The sequence below is a fragment of the Alosa alosa genome, chromosome 17 (genome assembly GCF_017589495.1).
Source record: "Alosa alosa isolate M-15738 ecotype Scorff River chromosome 17, AALO_Geno_1.1, whole genome shotgun sequence".
Lineage (NCBI taxonomy): Eukaryota > Metazoa > Chordata > Actinopteri > Clupeiformes > Clupeidae > Alosa > Alosa alosa.
The window spans coordinates 8,563,815-8,578,814 of record NC_063205.1 but is presented as its reverse complement, the minus strand read 5'-3'; the positions used below and the strand labels follow the sequence as shown (position 1 = coordinate 8,578,814).

Below are 15,000 nucleotides of genomic sequence, written 5' to 3'. Positions count from 1 at the left end.
CTAATGGGCAGGTTGTAATGCCCAACACCTAAGTCCAAAGTAAATACATTTACATTGAAAGCCTTGATCTTTATGATTAAACATTGACTAGCCCTCAGTATGAATCCAAGTTCATATTCTTTGTTATTAATTTAATGTTACAGTATATTTTCACTAGAACTCTGCTTTCATGGCCACATCCATAAAAATGAGGCCGAAAAAGCTCAGAAAGTTCTTTTAATGTTTGATTTTTGATTTTTAATGTTTTGTTCCCCTTTTTCTCCCACATTTGAATGTATTTTGAGTCCCACTTGATACGATCATCTTGTGAAGGCCGAGTTGTTTCAATATTAATCAGCTCTAGTGCTGGTCACTCCAACGTATTAACAACCTCTAGATCTCTGATTGTTTTGAGTAAAGGGCTTTTCTAAAATTAATAGCTACAGTAATTGCTCCACCACTTGCAGAAACGAAATGTCACTGCTCTCGACGATGGACTTTTTACGAATGGCCCACGTTCTCTTCACACACTCGTGAGAAGAGGGAACCCCCCATCCCGTTTTGTTTATGCAACGTCTTTATTTTCCCTGTTCCCAGGAAACATCAAAGTGTCATTAAGTTTAATTTGATTGTTTGCGGGGCCACGTGTGCCTGGCTCTGCCGAGGCTCGATTGTCTCTGACAGGTGGAATCATCCATAAACATGAATTATGAAAATCCCGCTAAATAAACCTGCCTCAACGCGCCTCAACTTATCACTTCCTCAGAGGAGGCCTGGATGAGTGTCAACACACACACACACACACACACACACACACACACACACACACACACACACACATGCACACACACATGCACACATACACACACACACACACACACACACACACACACAAAGCTCATGAGCATCCTCAGTGTATGGAAAAATATCACACACACACACACACACACACACACACACACACACACTTCAAGACAAAAAGAAGCACGCACACACCTGGCAGAGGATTTTATATACCTGGGATGCGTATGATGGTAATGAGGAAGGTGATAAGTGAGATAGCATCGGCGTCAGTTTAAGAGCGAGCTTGTAGAGCTCCGTGCCGATTCTCCCCACAATCCCAATCGTCTCCTCTTGTCACTGTTTCGGCTCAGTCTCCAGGGCTTCGCACAAACAGGCTAACATCTCCTGGGTGACAGCTTCTTTTACCGCACGCCTCCCTTATGTTTTTACACGCACAGGCACATTTTAATACTCGACTGGAAACAATGGCAATGGAGGACTTCCAAAGCTCTGCCACGTCTCCTGATGGCGCCTTTGGGTGGCACAGGTGCCAGACAAGACGTCCTCTCAAACTACAACGCAATAAATAGTATCTGAAGCCTTCCTATTATTGTTCCAAAATCTACTGCATCAAAAACCCCATGTGTCACTTAGATGACAGCCAACTCCCTCCCTCTCTCTCTCCCTCTCTCTCTCTCGCTCTCTTCTTCTCCCTCTCTCTCTCTCTGGCAGTGGTAGACATGTGATTGTTATTGAGTGCAGCCCGCTTGTAGTAAATGTGCGAAATCCTTTTGCACACTGCAGCCCTTTAGGCGGGGTAGGGGTCGTGAATTAGCGCGCTAGCTCTAGCCTCCGTGCCGGCGCCCACCCGCCTGACTGCCGCTACCGTGAATCAGGCCTCCGCTCTCTCAGATCGCTCCCAGGCTCCCCGTCTCAGTGAGTGGAGCCTGCGCCCGTGTGTCAAGTCAGCACTGGGTTACAGCAAGCGCAGCCTTTGAACTGAGAGATGCAGGCTGCGAGATGCTAATTTTAGCACACGGGGACTGAGGCCCTTCAGACAAAACAAATGCATTGGGAAAGGCGGGCAGAGAGGGTGTGTGTGTGTGTGTGTGTGTGTGTGTGTGTGTGTGTGTGTGTGTGTGTGTGTGTGTGTGTGAAGGCAAGTGTGCAGCTGCAAGACAGTGGAAAAGAGAGAGAGAGAGAGAGATAGGGTGACATGGAGCGAGAGGGATGAGAAAAAAAAAAAGATAGAAATGAAAGCTCGAGTGAGATATACACTTGAGATTTGCGAGTGTGGAAGAAAAGGGGGAAAAAAAGTATATGAGATTTTTGCAGTATAAGGAGGGGGAGACAGGGACTGAACTGAATAGTGTCATGACACTGCAGGAGGGATAGGGAAATGAGAGAGAGAGAGAGAGAGAGAAAGAGAGAGAGAGAAAGAGAGAGAGAGAGAGAGAGCTGGGTCCTGGTGGGATTGGGAATGCCGCAGCGTGTGTCGTGAGAGGGTGAGGCGTGATCCTGCGCTCCGTCAGCCGTACGACGCCTGATAGAGGCCATCACGGATCAACATCCAGACAGACGGGAGAGCGGAGGCGAGGCGAGCAGGGGAGGGAAATCAAAAGGCCGTCGGCCCCCTTCAGGCGTCGGCCTGGAGGTCTCCGCGCTGTTTAGCACCTTATTCATGACTCAATGGGAAGGAGGCGGGGGGGAGAGACAATCAGAATGCGTTTGATTTCCACGAGCTCAGTGGCAGTGCATCCCCAGTGTTTGGATGGGGGTGAGGCCACTCTATGCCACTGATATAATTACAGTGGGAGTGCAGAGCTTGACTTTGGCAGCAGTCATGTCTCTCTCACGAAGCATTGTTGCATGGCGCATTGTCGCATGTGCGCGTGTGTGTGTGTGTGTGTGTGTGTGTGTGTGTGTGTGTGTGTGGTGTGAATAAATGCAGCTGCTGGACAGTGGGAAAAAAGAGAGAGAGAGATAGGGTGACATGGATGCTGAGGGATGAGAAAAAAAGATAGAAATGAAAGCTCGAGTGAGATATACACTTTGAGATTTCTTGGTGTGGAAGAAAAGGGAAAAAAAGTATATGAGATTTTTTGCAGTATAAGGAGGGGGGGAGACAGGGACTAAAAACTGAATAGTGTCATGACACTGCAGGAGGATTGAGAGAGAGAGGAGAGAGAGAGAGAGAGAGAGAAAGAGAGGAGGATAAGAGAAATAGAGAGAGCTGGGTCCTAGTGGGATTGGGAACGCCGCATGGCGTGTGTCGTGAGAGGGTGAGGCGTGATCTGCGCTCAGATCAGCCGTCTGACGCCTGATAGAGGCCATCCGCGGATCAACAATCAGACAGACGGAGAGCGGAGGCGAGGCGAGCAGGAGGGAAATCAAAGGCCGTCGGCCCCCTTCAGGCGTCGGCCTGGAGGTCTCCGCGCTGTTTAGCACCTTATTCATGACTCAATGGGAAGGAGGCGGGGGGGAGAGACAATCAGAATGCGTTTGATTTCCACGAGCTCAGTGGCAGTGCATCCCCAGTGTTTGGATGGGGGTGAGGCCACTCTATGCCACTGATATAATTACAGTGGGAGTGCAGAGCTTGACTTTGGCAGCAGTCATGTCTCTCTCACGAAGCATTGTTGCATGGCGCATTGTCGCATGTGTGCGTGTGTGTGTGTGTGTGTGTGTGTGTGTGTGTGTGTGTGCACGACACTCACGTTTTGGTGGAGGAGGGGGAACGAACGACAGACATTGAAAGGGTAATTATATGATTGCATGTTACTCGAGTCTCGAGCAAACCCATTCACAGACACATCTTCCTGCAATGGATTGTTGGACAGGGCCCAACTGATCTGCATGCAAAAGCGCCCACAAAATTGTTCAACAGCAATTACCAAATGGAAGGAAATTTAATGTCTCTGTGAAACAAAAATAGATCATGACAAAATGAGGGGACAGTTCCAGACATGGGCATTAATTGCGGAATCTGACAGTAATCTTGGATTTCTCTCACTTCCCCAGACGTACAGACTGCAAGGCTGCTGCTTCATTTTTCAACACTTAGTTTCGCCTGGGATATCATTACAACAGCAGAGTACATTAGTATACTGTAGAAAGAATTTGTGAAGGGAGCTCGTTTTTCCTTTGGTTAAAAGCCCTGTGCATCCCATCTCGTTTACCCCTTCACATCTGGAGAGAGGACCACTCCCAGAGCAGATGGGAGCGTTGGCTTGCTGCTCCAGCAGGTAAGCGGGTGGGCAGGTAGATGGGCAGGTAGTGGTCCAAACGACCTCATTCTGCCTCTTGTTCTGGAACCCTTTCAATTGAAAAGTGCCGCGGTGATCCAGAGGTTTGTACCAGCCGTTTTGTCTGCTCCAGTTCTTTCCCCCTGTTTTCAACCTCCTGCCCCTTTTTTTTTGCCCATTTACACCCTCAGAGTCTCAGTGTGAAATTGTCAATACTGCAGCATCTCGTAGCCACAGTCTGAAGATGTTAGGATTGGCGCCAGGGTAGATGGGATAGGGTTATATAGCCCGCTGGGGAAACAGACGAAGATTAAAATGGATGGTATAACAGAGAGAGAGAGAGAGAGAGAGAGAGAGAGAGAGAGAGAGTGTGTGTGTGTGTGTGTGTGTATATAAGTGTCAATGTGGCAGAAGGAGGCATAAACAGGGACCCCCTCAGGCCTCATGTACACAAAGGTCGGGTATTATTTGCGTCTTGATGAGGGCACGGCAGTGCTGCCTCCACAAATGCCACGTATGTCGCGGTGGCGTAATAAAAACATACACGGCCTCTCTCCGCCAAAAAGGTTGACAGACAGGAAGTCCGTTTCATTAACCTGCAAGCCATGATTGGCAGGTGGCAGGTCTCGCTTGAGATATATTGTGTTTGTGTGGGGATGCGGGACGCGAGGCATGCGCCATGTCTTCTCTCTCACATATGCAGCCGTCTCTGTGAGTCGGGCTCTGACAAAACACCTTAGGCTCAAAAGAGAATTCATCTGCGTCCAATGAGCGCGGCGGAATGTGACTGAAGGCCAGCTTCTTTTCCCTCATCCTTCCTAGCCCTCCACCCCCCTCCACACAAACACACACACACACACACACACACACACACAGACACAGACACACACACACACACACACACACACACACACACACACACACACACACACACACACACACACACACACACACACAATCTACAGGACGGACTTTCCATTTCCTCTGTGATAGGCCAGTTAACCTTTGACTCCAAAGGTGATGAGGTTTCTGTGTAGCTGTCGGTAGCAGTGATGGAAATCAAGTGAGGATCTGTAGCCATCTATTTACTTATTTATTTCCCCTCCCTCCAGTGGGTGATTTCACACAGTATCAGAGGTTGCTGTTGGGGTGCAGGTGTGTGAATGGATGAGCGATTGGTGTGTGTTTGTGAGTGTGTTTGTGAGTGATTGTGTGTGTGTGTGTGTGTGTGTGTGTTTGATGTGAATGAGCCAGAGGTGCTGTCCTAATATTTGTGCGTTGGTGATGCATGGCCCACCAAAGAGGACAGCAGACCACCGGCCGAGCTGCATCACAGCAGAAAGCAGATATCTCATAGAGCCGCAGTCTCTTAACAAGCCCCCCCCCCCACACACACACACACACTATAGTTAATGAATGGCGTTAGTCTGAGGCTGCCACATCCTGTCAGCTCGGCCCAGGCAGGGTCTGACAGCAGCACATTTTTAAAGGTCAGACATTTGGAGGAAGGAAACAGAGGCAGAAATGAGCAAAAACACAAACATAAAGCAACAAACGTGTCTTCCCGACAAACAAACAATACTCGCCCTACCATAGCCAACCTGTACTTTCTTTGTCACTGTGACTCCTTCCCAGTCTGCTTCCATTTGTCCCTGTACCGTTTCCTATCCTTTGCTTCTCTTTTGCTTTCCTGGGTGGCACGTCTACCCTTGCGCTCCGCGAATGAACTTGAACTAAATTGAGTGCCGTCTTTTTTATCGATCAGCCCTACTGCTCATAACCGCCATTTTACCCTGGCCAGCCGTGTCCTCCATTTGCTTAATGAAGGGCCGCTTGTCTGTGCTGGTGACAAATGGATTGCCGGACAGTCGCATGTAAAGAACTGTCAGCGCGCGGTTACTGGTCATTTGATTGATCGTATCTCCCAGGAGACTTTCCTTAATGGACCAGACGAAGGAAAAAACTAAAGGCTGACCGCTTCAGTCGGCTCCACAAACAGGCCCTCATAACATTGACGCGTTGGCGTCGTTAAGATTGTACCTCCCCTCACCAGGATCCAAAGTCAAAGTCAAAGTCAAAGTCAGCTTTATTGTCAATTTCTTCCATGTTCCAGACATACAAAGAGATCGAAAATTACGTTTCTCACTATCCTGGGTGAAACAAGACATATTTGACCAATTTTAAGATCCACAGACAAACATAACATTTCAAGTAAACAAAAAAAATTAAGTAAATAAGTAAATAAGAGGGCACATATAATAATAATGAAAAAAATAAAGCAGCAAATTTTAATTTTGAAATTATTATAGACAGTCAATAAAATACTAGTGCAAATACTGTAAAATACTATAAAATACTGTTTGACCCTAGAGAAGTAATAAAAGAAAGTGGCATAGTGTTACCAGGATTATGTAAGAAGGATCCAGGGTGATTAAGATAAACAGTCCTTTCGTTGTACTTTGGTAATTGAGTTCTGATAAGCCAATGTGGTCGCGGTCCCTCCAGCATTCAACAAATAAAGGGGCTGTTTATAATTTATTAGTTGTCCCAGATGTCACTTGTCACAACCCAGGCTGGTCGAAATGTTGAATTTGGCACGTGTCAGGTACGTAATTATTCCGTCGAATAATAGCAAAGTGCAATCTTACCCGAGCTTTGTGACCAGAGCTGGCAGAACATTACACACCCTGAAGGACTCTAAACACATGAAGTATGGCAATACCAAAAGGCTGTCACGGTTTTATTACCCAAGTTATTCATTGCCCGGTGTGCTATTAATCATGTCGAGCTTCAATCTAAGTTCGAGCCTGAAGTCAGGGCTCAGGAATGATATCATTCGAGAAACGCATAAACAGATGGAGATATTGGTATGGTATGGCATTATATCTTTATCAAAGGCAGTAAATCATTCTATTTTCAATGTCAGATGTGACTCGGCCAGGCGTGGATTGCGGCAGGGATGACATTGCGTCCTGTAGCCCAAACTACTGTATCATAAGGTTTGTTTCAGAGATGGCCGGGCTGATGACATGATGGATGCAGACACATTATTTTCGCATTAGCCGAGTAATTGTTAGTGATGGAAATGTTTTGACAGCTGAAATTTCATTTGGTCTTTTGTAAGATTCGGTTCATTGCCACCATGCTCCAGTTAGACAAAAGGTATTGGATAAACCCATAGCAGGATATAATTGAGCTGAAATCTCTATCGCCCTTGCAAATGTGGAAAATCTCAAGGCTTGAGGTATTACTTTAGCATCACTGGACAAACGTGCAGAGGTAAACATTTCTCTTCTCTCTTCTCTGTCTCTTTAGCTCCTCACCATCGATGACAACTTCTGCGGTCTGGATATGAACGCTCCACTGGGCGTATCGGAGATGGTGCGCGGAGTTCCGCTCTTCTCCGAGGCCACCGACAGGATGACGTCCGTCATCGCCTACGTCTACAAGAACCACTCGCTGGCCTTCGTCGGCACTGAAGGAGGCCGCCTCAAAAAGGTAAGACCCACTGTCTTCCTCCAGCCTTTGTTCCCCCTATGGATGTGGATGACTGATCATCATATGCAATTGGGCTTGAATCGGGATGTCTGATGCGCCTGGCAGCCATCACAACAGGGTCCTCACGAACATGTAACAGCAATCCTGGAGAATCGACACGTGTGTGCTACCAGACAGACATCTGTTGTTCTGAAATGATTCTGTCAGGAAAAACACAGACAATAGTAGCAGTGAATGTTCCTTGACTTGGCCGAAAACTGGTGAGGGAGTTTCGATATAGAGCATCCACAGATTCAGGTGTGCTGTCTTTGGCTGTGTCTGGCTTTTTCTCTGTGTGGCGCGAGTTCACAAGGCCTTGGCCAGGTTGGAGCGCCTTGGCCCGGGCCCAGAGCCCAGAGCCCTCTGTCTGTCCGGCCGTCCGCCTGCCTCCGCTGCCTGGTGAGGGTGGGAGCTCCCAGCCTGGGGTAATTGGATGATTCGGTGCGAGGGACTTTGGGCCTGCTGCCCTCTCCTCACACTGTGTCTGTGACAGGCGTGTCTGAGACTAATCAAAAGGGCAGTCAGCCGGCATGTTGTGGGAGAAAATACAGCAAGCGAGTGAGTGAGAGAGAGAGGGAGAGATTGAGAGAGAGGGAGGGAGGGAGAGAGAGATTGAGAGAGAGAGAGAGGGAGAGATTGAGAGAGAGGGAGGGAGGGAGAGAGAGAGGGGAGGGAGGGAGAGAGAGAGGGAGGAAAAGTGAGTGAGAGAGAGAGAGAGAGATTGAGAGAGAGGGAGGGAGGGAGAGAGAGAGGGAGAGATTGAGAGAGAGGGAGGGAGGGAGAGAGAGAGAGGGAGGAAAAGTGAGTGAGAGAGAGAGAGCGAGATCTCTCCTCCTTAAGTGCTTTTTTTCCTTCAGGGATTTGATGTGGAGGGTGGACCAAACTTTGCCAACAGGCAGGATTCCAATTTAACACATTGCTGTTGAGACCGTGCTGCCATTTTTCCCTCTTCTTCCTACCGTTTTTCTTTTTTTCTGGTTGTTCAGTGTTGGTGTGTGGGTGAGGCAGGCAAAGCCGTCTCCATGCCCTACAGTCACAGTTGGCTTTTGTAGAATGTGACCGAGTCATGTTTGGAAAGGTGTCTCATCGAATCAGACCGCTTTTGGGCACAGAACCAACATCTCAGCCGATTCTGAGATTCTTGAGTTTTCCCCTTAACACAGTGGATAACACAGAAGCCGTGTTGACAGCCAAACCTTTTTGTTGCAATCCATTTTATAAGTCTTCCATCTTTGTACTTTCATGTTCACAAACCGATGAATTGGTACTAGCAGCGTGTCACGGACGCTAATCAGAAAGCGCATCATCCAACGCAGAGACATGCAGATGGCGTATCGGCGTGTGTCGAAAGCCCCTTTAAGACGTCCTTTAAGTGATGACAGAGACCCTTAACGGGAAGTAGCAGTAGCGCATGATGTCACCGCTAGCAACACACAACAAGACAATAAAGGCGCCACACACGTTGTGCTAGTCTGATACTTTATATAGCCTTTCTTAATGGATAGTGATTTATGGACCCGCCTGAACGCCACAGTTACTTTGTTATTTAGTGTCTGGCGGCTAGCGTGCCCCCTGAAGTAAATATTAGCGTTAGCATCTCCGCTACGGTTTATGGGAGGGCACAAGAGATAAACGCTCTGAACAAACCTTGGGGCGGTGTTTATAGAATCAGTGTCATGGCTGTTAACGTCTTTAAAAGTTGTTTTGCTAAGATAGCATGAAGTTTAAAGTGAAGGTCAAACGTTGACTCCCACTTGTCGAACGCCTGTGAGCTTCTAGCGTGGCGTGATTCTTTGTCCTGAACTCAGGCCTTTCTTTCTAACGCTGCACTTTGGAAGGTGGAGGTGTGTGTGTGTGTGGGTGTTTGAGCAGATGTTGGCCTACTCAGCATGACCTGGAAAAGCTGCTCTCTTCTCCCTGCTGACCGCTAATCAGTGATGACTTGATAGGTGAGGACAACAAAGGCAGAATTCTCCGCCAAACATATTACTCAAGCACTCCTGAGGTGCTGCATTTGACAAGCTTTGCAGCGGGCTGTGTGTGTGTGTGTGTGTGTGTGTGTGTGTGTGTGTGTGTGTGTTGTGCGTGTGTGTGTGTATGTGTGTGTGCTTGTTTGCATGTTTGTGTGTTATTGTATGTGTGTGTGTGTGTGTGTGTGTGTGTGTGTGTGTGTGTGTGTGTGTGTGTGTGTGTATGTGTGTGTGTGCTTGTTTGCATGAGTGTGTGTGTGTGTATGTGTGTGTGCTTGTTTACATGAGTTTGTGTGTTTAGGTATGTATGAGTGTGCGTGACTTAAGGTGTGTGTTTTTGCTGTGTGTGTGTGTGTGTGTGTGTACAGCCATCTGATGGCATCCCTCCTGAGATGATAGCACAGCTGCGTGTTCCACTCACGTGCTCGTCAGCACAAACGCCCAGGCCCTGCTGGAGGAGCAAAACTGCAGCGTCTGCTCTGACGACCGCCGCGGCCCGCTGCGCTGTGGCTAACCCTCACGCCAGATGTGTTTTTCACTCCTGCCTCTTTTCCCCCCATCCCATCTCCTCTCTCTCTCTCTCTCTCTCTGTTTGGCTCCTCTTCCCCCTCTCTCTTTCTCTCACATGTTACTCTGTCTCGGATCGATGGTCACGGTCTCAGAAAAGCCATCCCGTCCTCTTTTATGAAGCTTGTCATTGCCCCTGCTGCTATAAGGCATGGGGAGTTTAGCATGTTTGTCTTGCCATTGGCATGTCTCCCCTTTTCTTTCCTCTCCTATCCTCTCCTTCCTTGTTGTGTTTCCTCTTTCCTTGCTCTCTCTCTCTCTTTCTATCTTTCTCTCTTCCTCTCTCTGCAGCTCAGATCAGTAGCATCCAGCCCAGATTTCATTTGGAGAGTCCTCTCTCTCTCTCTCTCTCTCTCTCTCTCTTTTCTCCCTGTCTCTGCTGTCTCACTCCCTGTCCTTTCTCTCTCTCTCTCTCTCTCTCTCTCTCTCTCTGTATTTCCCTACCTCTAAGCCTTTCATTAGGCTGCTCCCACCATATAATGAATGGGCCATATGGCCAAAGCTTTTATTCCCTGTTCTGGCGAGGGCTTTGCTCTTTTGAAAAGCCTGACACACAGAGAGAGATAGAGTGAGAGAGATAGAGTGAGAGAGAGAGAGAGGGAGAGAGAGAGGGAGAGAAAGAGGCAATATTAAACCTATTAATTGCGGTCAGCAGCACAGTGTCAAGCCAAGGGTAAAGTTGTGCTCCTTGCTGGCTCTGGCCCTTAATCCTGATGGCTGCTCACTGAGGTGGACGGAGCTGGACCTGTGAGCGGGGAGCAGGGGGGCTCTGATGAGGACGCCCCACAGAGGTGATAATGCATCTGCTAGCTGCCCCCAACCCACAGCCCACTACACACACACAGACATACACACACACACACACACACACACACACACACTCACACTCACACACTGGCTCTGCAGGGAGAAGCGTGGTCGATATGATGAGTGAGTGAGTGAGTGAGTGGCGGTGGCTAACCTTGAGTGGCTGAACGGCAAGTGCACAGGATGCTCGGTTGATGGGGTCTCGGCAGGAAGTGGTGGGTGAAGATGGAAAGATGGAAAGGTTGAATGTGTGTGTGTGTGTGTGTGTGTGTGTGCGTCTGTCTGTGTGTGTCTGTCTGTCTGTCTGTCTATATGTGCAGTGATGTGAGCATGTCCATTTGTGTGTGGTCAACCATTTAGCAATGGCCATTTCGAGGAAGAGAGAGAGAGAGAGTGAGTGAGAGTGAGATGGGGAGAGAAAGCAAGCTATTGGCAGGTGCTCGTTTGATCTTATTTTGCTGCAGATGGAGAAAGATCGGCAGTTCAAAGGTCAGCCTCTCCAAAATGGGGGCGCTGGGGAGTGCTGGGGAGCGCTGGGCTTGTGGGAAGGGCTGGACTGGGGGTGGGACAGTGGGTTGCAGCGGAGATTGCTGGTTGTCAGAGGCGATGAGGTTGGGAGATGGGTCAATTTTTTCTGTGAATGGCTAATGTTTCTTTTGGCAGGAAAAAAAAGGTCAGCTATCCTTCAGCTGTCTCTCACTCACTCCCACCCTCTTCTCTCTCTCTCTCTTCCCCTACCGGTCAGCCTCTCCAAAATGGGGGCGCTGGGGAGTGCTGGGGAGCGCTGGGCTTGTGGGAAGGGCTGGACAGTGGGGAGGACAGTGGGGTTGCAGCGGGAGATTGCTGGTTGTCAGAGCCGATGAGGGGCGGGAGATGGGTCAATTTTTCTGTGAATGGCTAATGTTTGTTTGGCAGGAAAAAAGGTCAAGCTATCCTTCAGCTGTCTCTCACTCACTCCCACCCTCTTCTCTCTCTCTCTCTCTCTCTCTCTCTCTCTCTCTCTCTCTTTCTATCTTTCTCTCTTCCTCTCTCTGCAGCTCAGATCAGTAGCATCCAGCCCAGATTTCATTTGGAGAGTCCTCTCTCTCTCTCTTTCTATCTTTCTCTCTTCCTCTCTCTGCAGCTCAGATCAGTAGCATCCAGCCCAGATTTCATTTGGAGAGTCCTCTCTCTCTCTCTCTGTATTTCCCTACCTCTAAGCCTTTCATTAGGCTGCTCCCACCATATAATGAATGGGCCATATGGCCAAAGCTTTTATTCCCTGTTCTGGCGAGGGCTTTGCTCTTTTGAAAAGCCTGACACACAGAGAGAGATAGAGTGAGAGAGATAGAGTGAGAGAGAGAGAGAGAGTGAGTGAGAGGAGATGGGGAGAGAAAAAGCTATTGGCAGGTGCCTGATTTTGATCTTATTTTGCTGCAGATGGAGAAAGATCGGCAGTTCAAAGGTCAGCCTCTCCAAAATGGGGGCGCTGGGGAGTGCTGGGGAGCGCTGGGCTTGTGGGAAGGGCTGGACAGTGGGGAGGACAGTGGGGTTGCAGCGGGAGATTGCTGGTTGTCAGAGCCGATGAGGGGCAGGAGATGGGTCAATTTTTCTGTGAATGGCTAATGTTTGTTTGGCAGGAAAAAGGTCAAGCTATCCTTCAGTTGTCTCTGCTCACTCCCACCCTCTCTCTCTCTCTTCCCTACCCAAGACGACATCGCACGCGATGCGCCGCGACGATGCACACGCACACGCCTGCGCTGTTTACACACACACACACACACACACACACACGCACACACACACACACTGTTTATCAGGTGAACATGCTCTTCCATGCTTGCCCTTTAATGCCGTGGTGACACGGTATGTGTGCGTGTGGGCTTGGCTCCCATACGCTGCCTGTGATTCGGCGCTGAGCGTGTGACGTAAACCATTAATGTGGTCTCGCCGGGACCCTGCGACACACACACACACACACACACACACACACATACACATGCAGATTATTGAAATGGTGCGAGTAGAAGCCGAGGCCACTGGAGCAGGGGATTAACTGCTGGGAGTTAATGATGAAATATGCCGCAGGACCGCGCATGCTTTTGTACACTGCGAAGGGGCGGGGAGTGGCGTGTGTGTCTCTATATATGTGTGTGTGTGTGTGTGTGTGTGTGTGTGTTGGTGCCGCCCCACGTGTGTGTTTGTGTGTGCACTAAGGCTGATGGGCTTTATCTTTCCCGCTGCAGCTGCGTATGATAAACAGCAGGCTGCACGCTCGGGGAGCAGGAATGGAGACGCATTGACCTCCCCCTCGGAGAGAGAGAGCCCTTTGTGGGGATAGCGGCGGGGCCGTCTGGGTGCGCCGACCGCCTGGCTCTCTGCCGGAGAGACGCGGGGTAGAGCCGCTCCCTCCGGTACCGACTGCGGCTGAGCCGTGCCGGGGAAGGGATGGAGGGGAGCGTTGCCATGACAGCGAGGAGAGCTCGAGCCTACCTGGGCAGGCGTGCGGTTGCTATAGTGTGTCGATATACTACTGAGGAGGACGAGACTTTCTGTCCATCATTTAATCTCACAATCTATCTGTCTATCAATCCATCAATCTACACTATCTCTATCTAGCTATTAATCTATCCAACTACCTGTCCATTGATGTATCTGTCAATCTGTCTATTTATCTATCAGTCTATTGATCTACCTGTTTTATTTCTCTCACTTTTACTATTTATCTGTTGTGACAGACAGTAGAGGTTGACAGAGGTGACCAGGTTTCAAAGAGAGAGAAAGAAACCGAGTGAGAGAGGGCAACCTCCATTCTTTTATTAGCCTAAAAGAAGCAGGTGAAGAAAGGAGAGGATGAAAGCTGATTAGGGATCAGATAGAGAGGCTTTAGAACAGACGTGCGCTCGCGTGGGTGTTTGTGCTCACAAAGGTTATTCATTGTGTTGGGTGTGTATGCGCATCACACCTTTAAAAATAGCCCCGCGCGTTATTCATGTGAATTCGGGGTATTTTTAGTCAGGCTTTGTGTGGCCTGCCTTTTTTCCACCAGCCCTTTCATAATTGATGAAGGCCCCAGCAGCTTGGCGAGGGTGATAGTGCATGACTCGGCCTCGTGCCATCACGAACGTGACACAGAGGATCCTCCGGGGCCGGGGATTGTGGGATTTGTAGTGGTACGCCACACGCCACTCCGACACATTATTTTTTAGACCTCAGTCTTTTTTCGCCCACAGCAACTCGCAGATATAAGACCTGAATGGCCAGAACTGTCTGTTCAAATGAGAAAAAGGTTATTTGACCTTCCTTCAGAAAATCCCAGCCCGATTAGCAATTCAACATTCATCTTTCATTTCTTCCCACGTTTTTAGAGAAAATATCCCGCTTTCGTGAATGATGGAAATGAGATCTCAAAAGCTAGCGGAGAAGAGGAGAGGATGGAGCGAGAGAGAGAGAGCGAGAGAGAGAGAGAGAGAGAGAGAGAGAGAGAGAGAGAGAGCACACTTTCTTTCTATCTATGCAGCCCATTCATAAGAATAAGTATCTGTGAAGGCTTATTCATCCATGGATGATTTGAGAGCCCGGTCTCCACAGGCATGAGTGGAGTGGTGGGGAAGGGCTGCTGGAGCTGTGACGGGTGTAGTCGTAGTCCAAATGGCTGCTGGAGCTGTGACGGGTGTAGTCGTAGTCCAAATGGCTGCTGGAGCTGTGACGGGTGTAGTCGTAGTCCAAATGGCTGCTGGAGCTGTGACGGGTGTAGTCGTAGTCCAAATGGCTGCTGGAGCTGTGACGGGCGTAGTCGTAGTCCCAATGGCTTGCAGGTGATAGGTATGCAGATGAAAGTGGCTAATGGAGAATGTCAGGAGAGAGAGAGAGTGCTGAGGAGCATCTGTGTGGCATTATTCGCCTGCTGATGGCGTGCTGTGTGTTTTCTGTTGCTCTTTATCTGGGCATAGGCTGATGGTTAGTGCAGAGTATATTGGAGGGTGCTAGAGGGTACATTACTGTGTGTGTTTGTGTGTGTGTGTGTGTGTCCTTGTGAATGTCACTCTGTTCTGTAGCTTATAGAGCAGTTGGCATTATGCTGATGCCAATATTGTGTGAGTATCGTTTTGTCTGTTTACAGTGTGATGCGT

At 49.0% G+C, this 15,000-nt stretch overlaps 1 protein-coding gene across 1 annotated transcript in view; it reads left to right on the top strand.

The window, feature by feature from the left end:
* Positions 1-15,000, top strand: part of plxna4 (plexin A4) — a 260,400-nt gene that overhangs the window by 26,126 nt on the left and 219,274 nt on the right. Inside the window, 1 exon segment of the mRNA XM_048268791.1 lies at positions 7,323-7,505. Coding sequence (XP_048124748.1) covers positions 7,323-7,505 — 183 coding nt within the window.